Genomic DNA, 18,035 nt, shown 5'->3' with positions numbered 1-18,035 from the left:
GCGGCCCTGAGACTGTTAGATCTATCTCAGGGTTCGTTATCCACTAGTACTTATGCCATTGCTTTTAGAACTCTGGTGGCAGAACTAGATTGGCCAGAGAAGGTGTTGATTCCTATCTTCTGGAGAGGGTTGGCAGGCTATGTCAAGGATGCCCTTGCTACTCGTGAGGTCCCTGCTTCTCTGGAGGACTTGATCACAGTAGCAACGAGGATCGATGTACGCCATAAGGAACGTAGACTCGAGGTCTCTTCCTCACGCCCTAAGCATCGGGCTATTCCAGTTGTTGAGGGTCCACTACCATCTTCCTCAGCATCTGAAACATCTCCCACTCCTATGGAGTTAGGTCATACGTCCTCCAGACTACGCAAGTCTGGTCCTCCTATATGTTACGTATGTCGTCAGGCTGGGCACTATGCCAACAAGTGTCCTAGTCGTCAGGGAAACTTCCTGGCCTAGTAACCATTAGAGGGGGGTTACTAGAGACGTCTTCTGCACCCTCTAAGTGTTGTATCCCAGGTCAGCTCTCGTTATCTGAGAATACATGGCCTATTATGGCTTTTGTGGATTCCGGAGCTGACGGGATTTTTGTGTCCTCAGGATTTGTAAAGGGACACAATATTCCCTCTATCATGTTAGAGGCGCCTATTCCTGTCCGTGTTGTTAATGGAACTATGTTGTCTGACTCCATTACATTGAGGACAGTTCCCTTGCGCCTTTCCCTGTCTCAGGGTCACATAGAGGAGATTTCTTTTCTTGTTTTGCCTGAGGGTATAGACGACGTCCTTCTGGGTCTTCCATGGCTTCGGACTCATGCTCCTCACATTGACTGGGAGTCTGACAGCATTATTAGTTGGGGTTCGAAATGTCAGTCCCGATGTCTTCCCTTACCACCTAAGGTCGTTGCGGTTGCATCAACTGATCTCTCTCCCATACCTACACCCTATTTGGATTTCGCTGACGTGTTCTCCAAACAGGGTGCTGAGGTTCTTCCACCCCATAGGCCGTATGACTGTGCCATAGACCTTATCCCAGGTTCGGTTCCACCTAAAGGCAGGGTTTACCCCCTGTCGATACCTGAGTCGGAGGCCATGTCGACCTATATAAGAGAGAGTTTAGAGAAGGGGTTCATTCGTAAGTCTGTCTCTCCCGCGGGAGCTGGGTTTTTCTTTGTTCGGAAGAAAGAGGGTGATTTGCGTCCCTGCATAGATTACAGGGGTCTCAACGCAATCACAATAAAGAACAAATACCCATTACCTTTAATTTCGGAGCTCTTTGACAGACTGAGAGGAGCTCAAGTTTTTACGAAGTTGGATCTGCGGGGTGCGTATAACTTGGTACGAATTCGAAAGGGTGACGAATGGAAGACCGCTTTTAACACCCGAGACGGTCACTATGAATACCTCGTCATGCCTTTTGGGTTATGTAATGCACCCGCAGTATTTCAGGACTTCGTAAACGATGTGTTCAGGGATTTACTGTTATCCTCAGTAGTGGTGTATCTGGACGACATCCTGATTTTTTCTCCTGATCTGGAGACTCATCGTCAGGATGTCGTTCGTGTCCTTTCCCGTTTAAGGGAGCACTCACTGTTTGCTAAACTCGAGAAATGTGTATTCGAGCAGTCCTCATTGCCTTTTTTGGGTTACATTATCTCACAAGAGGGTCTGGCTATGGATCCTGCGAAGCTCTCTGCTGTCCTGCAATGGTCCGAACCTCATTCCTTGAAGGCGGTGCAACGCTTCTTAGGATTCATAAATTATTACAGGCAGTTCATACCCCATTTTTCTACTTTGGTGGCCCCTTTGGTGGCCTTGACTAAGAAAGGTGCTAATCCCAAAGCCTGGTCTACTGAGACATCTCAGGCTTTTGAGGCAGTAAAAAGACACTTTTCAACTGCTCCCATTCTTCAAAGACCCGATGAGAATAAGCCCTTCCTCTTAGAGGTTGATGCCTCTTCAGTGGGTGCTGGTGCGGTCTTGTATCAAAAGAACGGTGCAGGTAGAAAAAGGCCGTGTTTCTTCTTTGCTAAAACCTTTTCACCGGCAGAGAGAAACTATACCATTGGGGATAGGGAACTGCTCGCCTTGAGATTAGCCTTGGAGGAGTGGCGTCACTTGCTGGAAGGAGCGAAACATCCTTTCCAGGTCTATACAGACCATAAGAATCTGACGTACTTACAAACCGCTCAGCGTCTGAATCCTCGCCAAGGCCGCTGGTCCTTGTTTTTCTCCCGCTTTCACTTCTCCATCAACTATCTGTCTGGGAGTAAGAATAACAAGGCAGACGCCCTGTCTCGCTCTATGCTTTCTACCCAGGAAGAGATTGACGAACCTCGTCTTATCCTTCCCTCCAGGGTTTTTCATACGCTCTCCCCTATGACGTTAGACCAAATCCCACCGGGCAAGACCTTTGTTCCGCCTGATCGACAGAATGATATACTGTCATGGGCCCACACCTCAAAGGTGGGTGGGCATTTTGGTATTAGGCGGACACGAGAGTTACTGGAGAGGTGGTATTGGTGGCCACACTTAGCCAGCCACGTCAAGAGATATGTCGGTTCCTGCTACTCGTGTGCTCGCAACCGTCCATTACGGCAGAGACCGGCTGGGCTCTTGCATCCTTTACCAGTGCCAGATAGACCATGGGAGGTGGTAGGCATGGACTTTGTGGGTGATCTTCCATGTTCACAGGGACATAGATTTGTGTGGGTCATTACGGACCATTTCTCCCGGATGGTTCATCTCGTACCGTTATCGAGAATCCCATCTTCCAGGGTACTAGCCAAACTATTCCTCAAGCATGTCTTTAGGCTTCACGGGATGCCAGATCGTATCATTTGTGATAGAGGCCCGCAATTTACTTCCCGTTTCTGGCGAGATCTTTGTAGCCTTCTGCAAATTGAGTTGAATCTCTCTTCGGCATACCATCCGGAGACTAATGGTTTGGTTGAACGTACCAATCAATCTATGATTATATACCTTCGACACTTTGTTGCTGAGAACCACGATAACTGGTCCTCCCTCCTACCCTGGGCAGAATTTGCCCTTAACAATTCGCTGGCTGAGGCCACTGGGCAGACACCGTTCGTACTCAATAATGGGCAACACCCTAGGGTACCAGTACCGTTTCCCGCTGCTGCACCTCCTCCTCTTGTGGCCGACTGGGCAACTAATGCCAGAGAGGTTTGGGATCGGACTCAAGAGTCGATCCAAGCAGCTAAGGACCGTATGAAGACGGTGTCCGATCGGTTTCGTCGCCCGGCTCCTGTCTTTTCTCCAGGGGACTTTGTGTGGCTCTCTGCAAAACACGTGAAACTTAGAGTGAGCTCTGTCAAATTTGCTCCTCGCTTCCTGGGTCCTTATGAGGTTCTTCGACAGGTAAATCCTGTAGTCTATCAATTGAAGTTACCTGTCCATCTTAGGATTCATGACAAATTCCATGTCTCACTGCTAAAGCCGGCTATTTTACCTCACGCTCGTGAAGTACACTCTCCTGCCTCTGATTCCTCTCGCTCTAGCTATGAGGTACGAGCCATAGTTGGTTCTAAGATGGTTAGAGGGCGCAGGTTCTTCTTGATAGATTGGGAGGGCTATGGCCCGGAACATCGCTCTTGGGAGCCTGAGGAGGCTGTCCATGCTCCCGACTTAGTTGCCGATTACCTGCGTCGCCGGGAGGGGGGCCCTTGAGGGGGAGGTACTGTTACGGTTGCTGCGAGCACTGGAGACTATGTCCAGATTTCTTGCTACTGCACATGTGCGAGCGCTGGAGACTAAGTCCAGATTTCTTGCTACTGCACATGTGCGAGCGCTGGAGACTAAGTCCAGATTTCTTGCTACTGCACATGTGCGAGCGCTGGAGACTAAGTCCAGATTTCTTGCTACTGCACATGTGCGAGCGCCGGAGACTAAGTCCAATCTTGGAGCCATTGCACATGTGCGGGTGACATCATCGCTGACACGAGGTCACATGTCTCTGACACCTTCTATGCCGATTGGTCGCTGGTCATGTGCTTGTGACGTCTTGCTCGGTGATAGGCCAGCATGACGTCACTCCTGTCGTTCTGGCAGCGGATTGGCTCTGGTGTCCTCCATCTTGGATGAGGCACAGAGTCTATATAAGACCCTGACACACGCCGCATGGTGCTCAGTCCTCTTGGTTCATGCATATGAGTAGACGCTCTGTGCGCGTTCCTCTAGGCATTCCTCTGTCTATGCTAGGTGAGCGCTACCGGCAGGGTAGCGTTCTTATACCTTACAGCTTCGGCTGCTGTCCGTATCCTTACCTCTTAGGTGAGCGGACATAGGCAGGTGCCTGAGGCACATGGTCTGGCTGGGCCTTGTGATTCTACTCGTAGGTGGACGTTGCCGCTAGGGTAACGTTCCTTATACTGCGTCTGGCAGTTCGTATCCTCGCACACTAGGGGAGCGAACAGAGGTAGGAGCTTTGTGCGGCTTACGCTGCTGTTCGTCTCTTTTGCACCACTAGAAGAGCGGACCTAGGCAGGTGCCATATCTAGTGGTTCGTGTCCTCGCACACTAGTGGAGCGAACGCAGGTAGGAGCTTTGTGCGGCTTACGCTGCTGTTCGTCTCTTTTGCACCACTAGAAGAGCGGACCTAGGTAGGTGCCATTTCGCACACATTGCCTTTGTCTCTGTGATTATTAACAGAGATCATTCCACACACCCTCCAAGTAAGGGAGGAATTGCTTTACTTACCTATTATATTCTTCTGTGAGTTAACAGAGGTATTGCACTCTGCCATAGTTTGCAGCAAAGTCTTTGCACGGTGGACCCTGACTGTCTGATACTCCTTTCAGTTATTATCAGACAGCCCCCCGTAACACGCGGGAGCTGGGTTTTTCTTTGTTCGGAAGAAAGAGGGTGATTTGCGTCCCTGCATAGATTACAGGGGTCTCAACGCAATCACAATAAAGAACAAATACCCATTACCTTTAATTTCGGAGCTCTTTGACAGACTGAGAGGAGCTCAAGTTTTTACGAAGTTGGATCTGCGGGGTGCGTATAACTTGGTACGAATTCGAAAGGGTGACGAATGGAAGACCGCTTTTAACACCCGAGACAGTCACTATGAATACCTCGTCATGCCTTTTTAGTTATGTAATGCACCCGCAGTATTTCAGGACTTCGTAAACGATGTGTTCAGGGATTTACTGTTATCCTCTGTAGTGGTGTATCTGGACGACATCCTGATTTTTTCTCCTGATCTGGAGACTCATCGTCAGGATGTCGTTCGTGTCCTTTCCCGTTTAAGGGAGCACTCATTGTTTGCTAAACTCGAGAAATGTGTATTCGAGCAGTCCTCATTGCCTTTTTTGGGTTACATTATCTCACAAGAGGGTCTGGCTATGGATCCTGCGAAGCTCTCTGCTGTCCTGCAATGGTCCGAACCTCATTCCTTGAAGGCGGTGCAACGCTTCTTAGGATTCATAAATTATTACAGGCAGTTCATACCCCATTTTTCTACTTTGGTGGCCCCTTTGGTGGCCTTGACTAAGAAAGGTGCTAATCCCAAAGCCTGGTCTACTGAGACATCTCAGGCTTTTGAGGCAGTAAAAAGACACTTTTCAACTGCTCCTGTTCTTCAAAGACCCGATGAGAGTAAGCCCTTCCTCTTAGAGGTTGATGCCTCTTCAGTGGGTGCTGGTGCGGTCTTGTATCAAAAGAACGGTGCAGGTAGAAAAAGGCCGTGTTTCTTCTTTGCTAAAACCTTTTCACCGGCAGAGAGAAACTATACCATTGGGGATAGGGAACTGCTCGCCTTGAGATTAGCCTTGGAGGAGTGGCGTCACTTGCTGGAAGGAGCGAAACATCCTTTCCAGGTCTATACAGACCATAAGAATCTGACGTACTTACAAACCGCTCAGCGTCTGAATCCTCGCCAAGCCCGCTGGTCCTTGTTTTTCTCCCGCTTTCACTTCTCCATCAACTATCTGTCTGGGAGTAAGAATAACAAGGCAGATGCCCTGTCTCGCTCTATGCTTTCTACCCAGGAAGAGATTGACGAACCTCGTCTTATCCTTCCCTCCAGGGTTTTTCATACGCTCTCCCCTGTGACGTTAGACCAAATCCCACCGGGCAAGACCTTTGTTCCGCCTGATCGACAGAATGATATACTGTCATGGGCCCACACCTCAAAGGTGGGTGGGCATTTTGGTATTAGGCGGACACGAGAGTTACTGGAGAGGTGGTATTGGTGGCCACACTTAGCCAGCCACGTCAAGAGATATGTCGGTTCCTGCTACTCGTGTGCTCGCAACCGTCCATTACGGCAGAGACCGGCTGGGCTCTTGCATCCTTTACCAGTGCCAGATAGACCATGGGAGGTGGTAGGCATGGACTTTGTGGGTGATCTTCCATGTTCACAGGGACATAGATTTGTGTGGGTCATTACGGACCATTTCTCCCGGATGGTTCATCTCGTACCGTTATCGAGAATCCCATCTTCCAGGGTACTAGCCAAACTATTCCTCAAGCATGTCTTTAGGCTTCACGGGATGCCAGATCGTATCATTTGTGATAGAGGCCCGCAATTTACTTCCCGTTTCTGGCGAGATCTTTGTAGCCTTCTGCAAATTGAGTTGAATCTCTCTTCGGCATACCATCCGGAGACTAATGGTTTGGTTGAACGTACCAATCAATCTATGATTATATACCTTCGACACTTTGTTGCTGAGAACCACGATAACTGGTCCTCCCTCCTACCCTGGGCAGAATTTGCCCTTAACAATTCGCTGGCTGAGGCCACTGGGCAGACACCGTTCGTACTCAATAATGGGCAACACCCTAGGGTACCGGTACCGTTTCCCGCTGCTGCACCTCCTCCTCTTGTGGCCGACTGGGCAACTAATGCCAGAGAGGTTTGGGATCGGACTCAAGAGTCGATCCAAGCAGCTAAGGACCGTATGAAGACGGTGTCCGATCGGTTTCGTCGCCCGGCTCCTGTCTTTTCTCCAGGGGACTTTGTGTGGCTCTCTGCAAAACACGTGAGACTTAGAGTGAGCTCTGTCAAATTTGCTCCTCGCTTCCTGGGTCCTTATGAGGTTCTTCGACAGGTAAATCCTGTAGTCTACCAATTGAAGTTACCTGTCCATCTTAGGATTCATGACAAATTCCATGTCTCACTGCTAAAGCCGGCTATTTTACCTCACGCTCGTGAAGTGCACTCTCCTGCCTCTGATTCCTCTCGCTCTAGCTATGAGGTACGAGCCATAGTTGGTTCTAAGATGGTTAGAGGGCGCAGGTTCTTCTTGATAGATTGGGAGGACTATGGCCCGGAACATCGCTCTTGGGAGCCTGAGGAGGCTGTCCATGCTCCCTACTTAGTTGCCGATTACCTGCATCGCCGGGAGGGGGGCCCTTGAGGGGGAGGTACTGTTACGGTTGCTGCGAGCACTGGAGACTATGTCCAGATTTCTTGCTACTGCACATGTGCGAGCGCTGGAGACTAAGTCCAGATTTCTTGCTACTGCACATGTGCGAGCGCTGGAGACTAAGTCCAGATTTCTTGCTACTGCACATGTGCGAGCGCTGGAGACTAAGTCCAGATTTCTTGCTACTGCACATGTGCGAGCGCCGGAAACTAAGTCCAATCTTGGAGCCATTGCACATGTGCGGGTGACATCATCGCTGACACGAGGTCACATGTCTCTGACACCTTCTATGCCGATTGGTTGCTGGTCATGTGCTTGTGACGCCTTGCTCGGTGATAGGCCAGCATGACGTCACTCCTGTCGTTCTGGCAGCGGATTGGCTCTGGTGTCCTCCATCTTGGATGAGGCACAGAGTCTATATAAGACCCTGACACACGCCGCATGGTGCTCAGTCCTCTTGGTTCATGCATATGAGTAGACGCTCTGTGCGCGTTCCTCTAGGCATTCCTCTGTCTATGCTAGGTGAGCGCTACCGGCAGGGTAGCGTTCTTATACCTTACAGCTTCGGCTGCTGTCCGTATCCTTACCTCTTAGGGGAGTGGACATAGGCAGGTGCCTGAGGCACATGGTCTGGCTGGGCCTTGTGATTCTACTCGTAGGTGGACGTTGCCGCTAGGGTAACGTTCCTTATACTGCGTCTGGCAGTTGTTCGTATCCTCGCACACTAGGGGAGCGAACAGAGGTAGGAGCTTTGTGCGGCTTACGCTGCTGTTCGTCTCTTTTGCACCACTAGAAGAGCGGACCTAGGCAGGTGCCATATCTAGTGGTTCGTGTCCTCGCACACTAGTGGAGCGAACGCAGGTAGGAGCTTTGTGCGGCTTACGCTGCTGTTCGTCTCTTTTGCACCACTAGAAGAGCGGACCTAGGTAGGTGCCATTTCGCACACATTGCCTTTGTCTCTGTGATTATTAACAGAGTTCATTCCACACACCCTCCAAGTAAGGGAGGAATTGCTTTACTTACTTATTATATCCTTCTGTGAGTTAACAGAGGTATTGCACTCTGCCATAGTCTGCAGCAAAGTCTTTGCACGGTGGACCCTGACTGTCTGATACTCCTTTCGGTTATTATCAGACAGCCCCCCGTAACACATCACCAGCGGTGACGTGCATACCTGTGTCCGCTGTCTCTGCTGTTCAGAAGTCCCTGGCACTTTCAGTCATGTGCAGTATGAAGCTGGGTGTACACGTCTCGGCTTCAGCGAGGCCTAGTACGCATGACCGGAAGTGCCGGGGACTTCTGAAAAGCGGAGACAGCGGACACAGGTACGAACATCACTGCTGGTGATGCTGCATTGAATTGCATATTAGTCCACCCCTGTGAGTGTTCTACCATGCTAAGAGGGCGGACTAATTGGGGGAAATAATGCCCTTGTGACTAGTCCCTGCGCTCATTAGCATATGATAAAAGATCTTTAGAAATACTTTTCTAAAGATCTCTTTATCTATGCTAGTATATACAGGGACGGTTAGGCAGGGATTAAAAATATGCACCCAGAACTGCTCGTGGTACTGGGTGCATATTGCACCTGACAGGTTCCTTTAGGTTATGGGATAACGATGAGAACTTGTGCAGAATTTCTCATTATCAACTTTTCCATTTTAGGAAATAGAGAGATTGAAGGAAGAAGTGGAACACGCTAAAGAACTACAAGACCAGAGGGATTCTTTGAGCCAAAAATTACAGGTATTCTTCCACAATAATATCCCAAATATCTGTTGATGAATGACGTATATTATCCCGGCGATGCTTTACGTGTACTTTAAGTGTGAAATATTTCTTCACATTTGTGTAGCATGTTTTGAAAACGCTTAGCTCTGCGTGAAATGTGGAATCTGCTTAAATATTAAGATTCTTTGTGTCATTAAAGGAATATTAATATGGACTGATAAGATTCTAATTGCGTGGTTCATCCAGAATCCAATATATGGACACAGCAATCTTGGTTAAATGAATTTGAAAGAACGTTTGATAAGCCTTAAATAATTAATTTAAAATAAAGCTCAGGGATAATATAGAGAGTAATGAAAAAGACAGACACTTAATTGCAATAATAAAATGTAAAATATTTTGGAGTCACAGCAGTCAGTGTGGTGCTTTGTAGTTGAGGGTAGACGGAGATTAATTACACGTCTTCCTCTCCAGCTCAGGAATGAGTACAGCAGAAGGCTGGTGAGGGCGTTTGGCTAATTGTCCTAATTGTCATCTGCTCTTACAACAAAAGGGACGATAAAGAGACTTGGATTCAAATTACTTTTATCTGCAAGATCAAAAAAATGTACGAGATTGAGGAAGAATCCAATTCACTGTTAATAGAGGTGCTGGCACCTTGAGATAACCCATTTATGTAATGAATTTGGTCTGCAGGACTGACTCCTGACAACTCAAGTCTGCAAGACTGACTTCTGACACTTCATGTCTGCAGGACCAACTTCTGACACCTCATGTCTGCAGGACTGACTCCTGACACCTCATGTCTGCAGGACTGACTCCTGACAACTCATGTCTGCAGGACCGACTCCTGACACCTCATGTCTGCAGGAACAATTTCTGACACCTCATGTCTGCAGGTCTCACTCCTGACACCTCATGTCTACAGGACCGACTCCTGACACCTCATGTCTGCAGGACCGACTCCTGACACCTCGTGTCTGCATGACCGACTTCTGACACCTCATGTCTGCAGGACCAAATTCTGACAATTCATGTCTGTAAGACTGAATCCTGACAACTCATGTCTGCAGGACCAACTTCTGACAACTCAAGTCTGCAGGACCGACTTCTGACACCCCAGCGATCAGCTCTGATCAGCGACATTAAAATGTCTGGAGAAGCCACATCTTCGATGTTTCTTTGCTCTGGTTTATAGAGGAGTATCCTAAGCAGAGGACCACTCCTCCTCTAATCAATATATAGGATATAAACAAAGGAGTTGTTCTATAATTATTTCTGGGGCTATTGGTTATTTTTACCTTGGAATAGGCTTATAATGTGTTTTGTATGGGCAAAATAAAAATAATAAAAATTGCTTGCCATCTAAGGCGGTACCAAACAGCATCACAAGGAGTGTTTATAGGGCCATAATATAGATATGTGAGGGTACTTGTTGAGTAAAAAACAGAGTTTTTGTCACACCCGAGCGTATGGACACTAAAGTTGCAGTGTGACACAAAAGGAACGACAGGAATGGTATAGAAGGAAGGCACTGGTGACAGGGCGAGGGGACACCTGAGTCTGTACCCTACGCTCCCTAAGGTCCCTATACGGGTCATTCATCCAGTCGTCATCACATGCCTAGGCCCTCACTTCTCACTTGCCCTGAACTCACCCTGGCTAGTGAGAAGGCTGGCAGAAACACTGCAACAATACAAGGGAAGGGAGACAGACAGAGGGAAAATAGAAACAAAAAGAAAAACACTCCAAGCTTCTCCAATGCAGCTAAACACCACAGCTGCAATAGTCACAATTCCTCAGTTTCTTCCAGAGACTAGCTCATTCCAAAGTGGTCAGCATAAGAATGAGATTCTATAACTGGCGTAAGATGGTAAGACATGTGAATTTTTAAAGTGAAGTGGAGTGGTCACAAAAGAGCTGCACCTTAGATTAAGGCTACAAAGGACAGGCAGATAGGAAAGAGTCCTTAACCTCTGCAGCATTAAAAGAAAGTAGATGCACTCAAATACAAGTTGTAGACCTGCAAGCAGTAAGGCGTTGTGACCTTTTGGTCCCAGAATCGCCAACGGTTTCTCCAGAGTGAGACACACTCATGACACACGATGGCAAAGCTATTAAAAAGTACAATAAAGCAATGGTGGGGGATTAGGAGTTATCAAATTGACAGATTCTCTTTACATTTCATCAATAAAGAATAAAAAGACCTAACCATTTAATCACTTGTGCCTCCCTATTGTATCAATACAGTATTGATATATTAAAGGCTTGCAAGATGAGAGGCAAAAGACAGAAGTGATAACCAATTTTAAGTCTATTTTGACATAATTAATTGCATATTACTTACCGAATTTATTCTGGGTCATGTGTCTTCTTAGGATTTTGTTAATCTTAAACGTTTTCAACCGAAACCTAAGAAATGTGTATTTGGGTACATGGGAACGCCAAGATATAAAAAAACGTGCAGTTTAACTTCCAAACATATCTTTCCAAGCATGACCCTGGGTATTATTCTTTTTCGAAGGTAAAGTGGGGAAAATAAATATTTGATATGCTGCTGATTTTGCAAGTTTTCTTCAAAGAATGGAGAGACTTGTAATTTGTATCGTAGGTACACTTTAACTGTGACAGTGAATGAAAAATAAATCCAGAAAATCACATTGTATAATTTTTAAATAATTAATTTGCATTTTATTGCATGAAATAAGTATTTAATCCCCTATCAACAAACAAGAAAGAATTCTGGTTCCCAAAGACCTGTTATTTTTTCTTCAAGAAGCCCTCCTGTGCTGCACGCTTTACCTGTATTAATTGCACCTGTTTGAGCTTGTTACCCGTATAAAAGACACCTGTCCACACACTCAATCAATCACTCTCCAACCTCTCCACCATGGCCAAGACCAAAAAGCTGTCTAAAGACACAAGAGACAAAATTGTAGACCTACACAAGGCTGGGATGGGCTACAGGACAATAGGCAAGCAGCTTGTTAAGAAGGTAACAACTGTTGGTGCAATTATTAGAAAATGGAAGAAACACAAGATGACTGTCAATCTTACTTGGTCTGGTGCTCCATGCAAGATCTTGAATCGTGGGGTAAGGATGATTCTAAGATAGGTCAGGAATCAGCCCGGAACTACACAGGACGACCTGGTCAATGACCTGAAAAGAGCTGGGACCACAGTCTCAAAGATCACCATTAGTAACACACTATGCCGTCATGGATAAAAATCCTGCAGAGCATGCAAGGTCCCCCCTGTTCACACCAGCATATGCCCAGGTCTGTTTGACGTTCGCCAACGGCCATCTGGATGATCCAGAGATGATGCGAGACGATCATATGGTCAGATGAGACCAAACTAGAACTTTTTCGTATCAACTCCACTCGCCGTATTTGGAAGAAGAAAGTTGAGTACAACCCCAAAAACACCGTCCGAACTGTGAAGCATGTGGGTGGAAACATCATACTTTGGGGGTGCTTTTTTGCAAAGGAGACAGGACGACTGCACCGTATTGAATAGAGGATGGTTGGGGTTATGTATCGCAAGATTTTGTTCAACAACCTCCATCCCTCAGTAAGAGCATTAAAGATGGGTCTTGGCTCGGTTTTCCAGCATGACAGTGACCCAAAATATACAGCCAGGGCAACTGAGGAGCAGCTCCGTAAGAAGAATTTCAAGGTCCTGCACTGGCCTAGCCAGTCTCCAGACCTGAACTGGTTGGCACTGAAACTCAATGTTACCCAGCGACAGCCCGAAACCTGAAAGATCTGGAGACGGTCTGTATGGAGGAGTCACCAAAATCCCTGCTGCACTATGTGCAAACTTGGTCAAGAGCTACAGAAAACGTCTGACCTCTGTAATTGCAAAGAAAGGTTTCTGTACCAAATATTAAGTTCTGTTTTATCTATTGTATCAAATACTTCTTTCATGCAATAAAATACAAACTAATCATTTAAAAATCATACAATGTGATTTTCTGGATTTTTTTTTATTCTGGCTGTCATAGTTGAAGTGTACCTACGATACAAATCACAGACCTCTCCATTCTTTGTAAGTGGAAAACTTGCAAAATCAGCAGTGTACCAAATACTTATTTTCCTCACTGTAGACCTCTGTTCTCCTTTTACAAAATGACCAAAAATGTCGATTTTAGATATATAGATTTTTAACAAAAAAATTGTGGGAGGGGGAAAGTGGTGCTTGACAAACCTAAAGCCATGTTCTTTCTTACTGTAAATGCTGTATTTTTTTTCTGCTGCATTTTCTTAGTGCATAAAATCATCTGTGTTTAACAATTCAAGCAATTGATGAAAACTGAGCATTTATAGACGTTGTTGAACCGTACGTTCTTTGTTGCAGTTTTACCTATGGATTTCTGCCCCCAAAGTGTTAAAAAAACCGCTGATTCAAATCTGTATTAAAAACACATAGAAAAGGAAGAAATGTATAAAATAGCAGAACAAAAACACAGCATGCAGCAGATTGTTATTGTGTACTTTGGTGCTGACACCTGTCTCCTTCACATGCCGTGCAAACACTAACATTTTGCATGGTCCATGGTGAAGGTCTGTGTGTGTGTGTGTGGGTGTGTTCTATGCGTGCCATCCCTCTCCTATCCATGTGACATCCAGATAGCACATGGACAGCATGAGCTGGTATACTTACCTTTCTTCGGCGCTGCTGCCTCAGGCGCTGCTGTTACTTCAGGATCTGCGGTGAGTGCAGTGAATATGCATGAGCTTAATGAAGGGGCCCGGAAGGAACAGCTGAATTAGAGTAAGCAGCGCCGGAGACAGGTAAGTATAAAAATTATTTATTTTTATGTGACACGTGTTGTCACATGGATCACATCAGTGTGTGGTCCATGTGACACCCGTGCTGCTGGAGAAGAACAGATATGCCACCATGTGGAGCACACAGACACATGTGTGCTCCATACAACCTTACGGTCTGTGGGAAAACACAGATGTGTGACCAAGCCCATTGAATTTAATGCTTCTACATGTGTCCATGTCTCCAGTACGTGTGAAAACGGACGTGTGAAAGAGGTCTTAGACCATTACGACAACTTTACCATGTTACTATCTTTATGGCAAGTTAGTCAACCAATACCGAAATTTTAACTTGTCGTTTTCACTTTTCAACCATAGGAAGTGGAGACGCATAACAAAGACTTGGAAGGGCAACTGAGCGACTTAGAGCAACGGCTGGAGAAGAGTCAGGGAGAGCAGGAAGCATTTCGCAATAACTTGAAGACTCTTTTAGAAATCCTGGATGGCAAAATCTTTGAACTCACTGAATTGAGAGACAACCTGGCCAAGTTGATAGAGTGCAGTTAAAAAGGCAAAAAAAAAGGGCTGCCACCACCACCCTTCTTAAAGACGCACCGTCTCTCTTCACAGCACGGTGGTGGGCTCTGTATCAGAGTTGCACAAAATCTGAACGGGAAAACTCCTTTCCGAGAGTTTAATTGCAAATTTCGTAGTTGGCTGAAGTGTGAAATTGAGACTTGCTTTATTAGCTAACAGAGAGGAAATTAAAAAAAATAAAACTTGAATTACAAATTACCTCCTTATTCCCTTATTGGCCATAACGAACTTTTAACACATTCGGTGCCAGGTAGTCCCTACAATCTAGCCCTGAATGTACAAGATCCTATCCAGTCATTTTTTAGCAATCGATCTCTGATTTGCTGACAGATGAATATTTAAAAAAAAACAAAACAAAACAAAATATATATATATAGCCGCCAATATTTTTTTTCCCTTTTCTTTTTTCTTTTCAGACATTCTAAACAGGATATTGCTTTATTTTATAGGTTTTTATTTTGTTCTTTTCTATAAAATACCTGCTTGCAGTGTTTTGTGCAAAAAAACAACAAAAAAAACGAAAAAAAAAAAAACACAAAAAAAATAAAACTTAGTGATGGGAGAAGCCCTTTGTATTTTTGTTGAAATCTGAACATTTTCTCAGGATATTTTTGCACTGTTGAAAAAAAAAAGTGCATTACTAATTCACCTAGCCAGGAGTGAGAGAGACAGTGGTTAGAGTACCCTCCGACCCGTTGTATAACATTCTTTCTTTTTTTATATACTGGAAGATGTCTCTTTACAAACTTCACTCTGGTCTTTATTTCTTTACTAGGACGTCTGGTGTAAAGTTTACTTTTCTTTTTTTTTTTGGGTTCATTTTAAGGCAATTTTATTTCCAAAAACAACAACAACTCGGTCTCATTTTCTTATACACTGTAAAGCCAACTCCAAAGGCAGCTGAACATTATGGAGATTAAAGTTGTTACATTAGTATATATTTGAAGAGTATTACTAAGAATATTTAACAAGAGTTTAATATATGGACTTTTAACTGCATATGAGTATGTTTTGAAATGAATGCAAAAATGTTTACTTATGTATTTTGGAAGACATCATTTCTGAACGTCCGATGCATCTCAATGTACGTAGTCAGTGATAATAGGAAATCCTGTTTGTTAATTATATTTAAGGATGTACCTCTATTGGGAAGCTGTTCATTTTAATTGATCAAACTGTGAACTCAATTTCTTGGAAATGTAATGATCCCAGTTTAGCCCCTTCATCCATGAAGACCATTTCTGCAAAGTTTCCCTGGAATACGGTAATTTTCATTAGAAAGATCTCCGTTGGGATAAGAATGAAACTCTACCAATATGCCAATGGGTTTTCCTGCTTGGTGACATCTTTCTTGTACCAAGTGCCAGTAATAATGTAAATTAGGCTCCTGAGAGGCAGATCAGGAGACGTTCACAGTGTGTTTCTGGTGCTGCATTTATAAGCATATACTTAGGCACTTGCTGGGTATTAATACCTCAAAATACAAGTTTATTAGGTATAACCTCTTGTCTGTGTCTTAATGCAAAAAATATGCTTTATTTAATGTACATTTATTTATAAAGTAAATGCCCCTTTTCTAAGTCTGGGTGAGCATCTTGTATAAATGTGAAAAAAATCCTTCCAATCTCAACATCTTATTTTTAAGTGCAGACTTGATCTCTGTATCCTTCCACAGCTCATCACCCACTGGATTGATATACGGTGATATCCCGCCGGACAGTGGCCAGGCACCTTAGATCTCATTTGATCCACATACTATATTTTTCGTTTTATAAGACTCACCCCAAATTTAGAGATAGAAAAGGTAAAACAAAAAAAGGAGTCCTTCTTATACTCTGATGGTGTCTTACAGGAGGGGGGCAGCAACAATGGTGGAGCGGGGTCATAGGAGACAGGGGCAGTACTGGAGTAGGGTATTGCTGCACGCACTACGGTGGGGGGCTATGCTGGCTGCGGGTGCTGTGCTGGCTGTGTGGAGCAGGGCAATGTAGCGGGTGTCACAGATGCTCTGTGACCAGAGTCTGCGCATGCACAGATTGAGCTCTCGTCTCAATGACAAGCCGAGATCTCATCTGCGCACACACCACCTTTGGCGCCATTTTCCTTAAGTCCACTGCTGGGAGATCAGTGGGCTGCAACGCCTGCCTGGAACCACAGGCTCAGACTGGCTGTAATGGACAGGCTAGAAGAAAGCCACTACAAAGCAGGACCCCGAGAACCCGAAACCCTTTAACACCTATACAGGGATTTGAAATTACACAGAGCCCCGGAAATCACTACCTGTTGTAGGCAGCAGTCCGATGAGAGTAATAGCCAGGCAGGGTCAAACTGGGAAATGCAAAACAGGGACAGAATCAGACAGGCAAGGACATAATCAGAAAACAAAGCAGAGGTCAAATCCGGATTGGGCAGCGAGGTATAAATACGGCAGGCAGGAGAGTAGTCAGAGAGCAGGCCGGGGTCAAAGCAGGAATCAAATAATTAGAGTTGGGAGAACCAGAGTCTAGCAGGAATACAATCTATATCTGGCAATGGTCAGCAGACAGAAGAAGGGATAAAAAGAGTGTGGTGTCTTCCCATTGGCTGTAGCTGATTTATGGCAACCTCAGCTGGAAGACACACGCCACCTACACTCAGCCAGTGCTACTGCAGGCACCAGGAAAACTCAGCCTAGTGAATGAGCGGAGCCTACGCCCACCAGAGCCATCGGCACCGACTCCTTCCCCATCACCAGCACAGTAGTCTACAGCGGGAATACTGTAGCGCTTGGTAACTGAAGCAGAGGTCGCAGGAGCGGACTCTGGTGAGGACGTGACATGGGCCGGAGGCAGCGCGTGCACAGATGAGATCTTGAGCTGAGAGGTCTATCTGCACACGTGCCAACTCCGGGCACCATTATTTGAAGCTTGCACCGCTGACAGATGATCTCACCTGCCGCACTGCACTGGTCCACACAGCCCCCACCGCAGCCTGCACAGCGCCCCGCTTGTTTACCGCCGATGAACAATTGTGGGTACAGGACGATCACTAACACGATTGCTCTGTTCTCTACAGTATACTGTTATTGGCAGCACATTGGCTGTTTACGCACAGAGAAGTGCCTCTGATAAGAATGATTTCACCCAACAAATGAGCACTTTGCTTGATCGCCTGCTCATTTCAGTGTAAAAATAGATGATACATTGATACATACAGTTGAAACCAGAAGTTTCCATCCACTCTGTATAAAGACACATCTGCATGTTTTTCTCACTATCTGACATGAAATCAGAATAAACCTTTCTCTTTTATTAGGTCAATTAGGAACCAAAATTATTTATATTTGCCAAATGCCAGAATAATATGAGAATTTTTTTAAGGCATTTTTATTACTTTCAAAAGTTTCCATTCATTTCATTAGTATTTGGTACCACTGCCCTTAAACTGTATGACTTGAGTCAAACGTTTTTGGATATCCTTTCACAAGCTTCTCACAATAGATGGTAGGATTTTTTTGCCCATTCCTCCTGACATAACTGGTATAACTGAGCCATGTTTGTAGGTCA

The 18,035-nt window shown here is 45.5% G+C and overlaps 1 protein-coding gene across 5 annotated transcripts in view; it reads left to right on the top strand.

Moving 5' to 3' along the window:
• HOMER1 (homer scaffold protein 1) overlaps nt 1-15,533 on the top strand; it is a 170,099-nt gene extending 154,566 nt beyond the window's left edge. For all 5 annotated transcript variants that reach the window (XM_075325749.1, XM_075325732.1, XM_075325739.1 and 2 more), the window contains exons 9-10: nt 9,056-9,136; nt 14,272-15,533. In XM_075325749.1, the coding sequence (XP_075181864.1) occupies nt 9,056-9,136; nt 14,272-14,460 (270 nt within the window). In that variant the 3' untranslated portion in view covers nt 14,461-15,533. The remainder of the gene's footprint in view (nt 1-9,055; nt 9,137-14,271) is intronic.
• The last annotated feature ends 2,502 nt before the right edge of the window (nt 15,534-18,035 follow it).

The sequence above is a fragment of the Anomaloglossus baeobatrachus genome, chromosome 1 (assembly GCF_048569485.1).
Source record: "Anomaloglossus baeobatrachus isolate aAnoBae1 chromosome 1, aAnoBae1.hap1, whole genome shotgun sequence".
NCBI lineage: Eukaryota > Metazoa > Chordata > Amphibia > Anura > Aromobatidae > Anomaloglossus > Anomaloglossus baeobatrachus.
The sequence above is the reverse complement of the archived record's forward strand: the minus strand, read 5'-3'. Positions and strand labels throughout refer to the sequence as shown.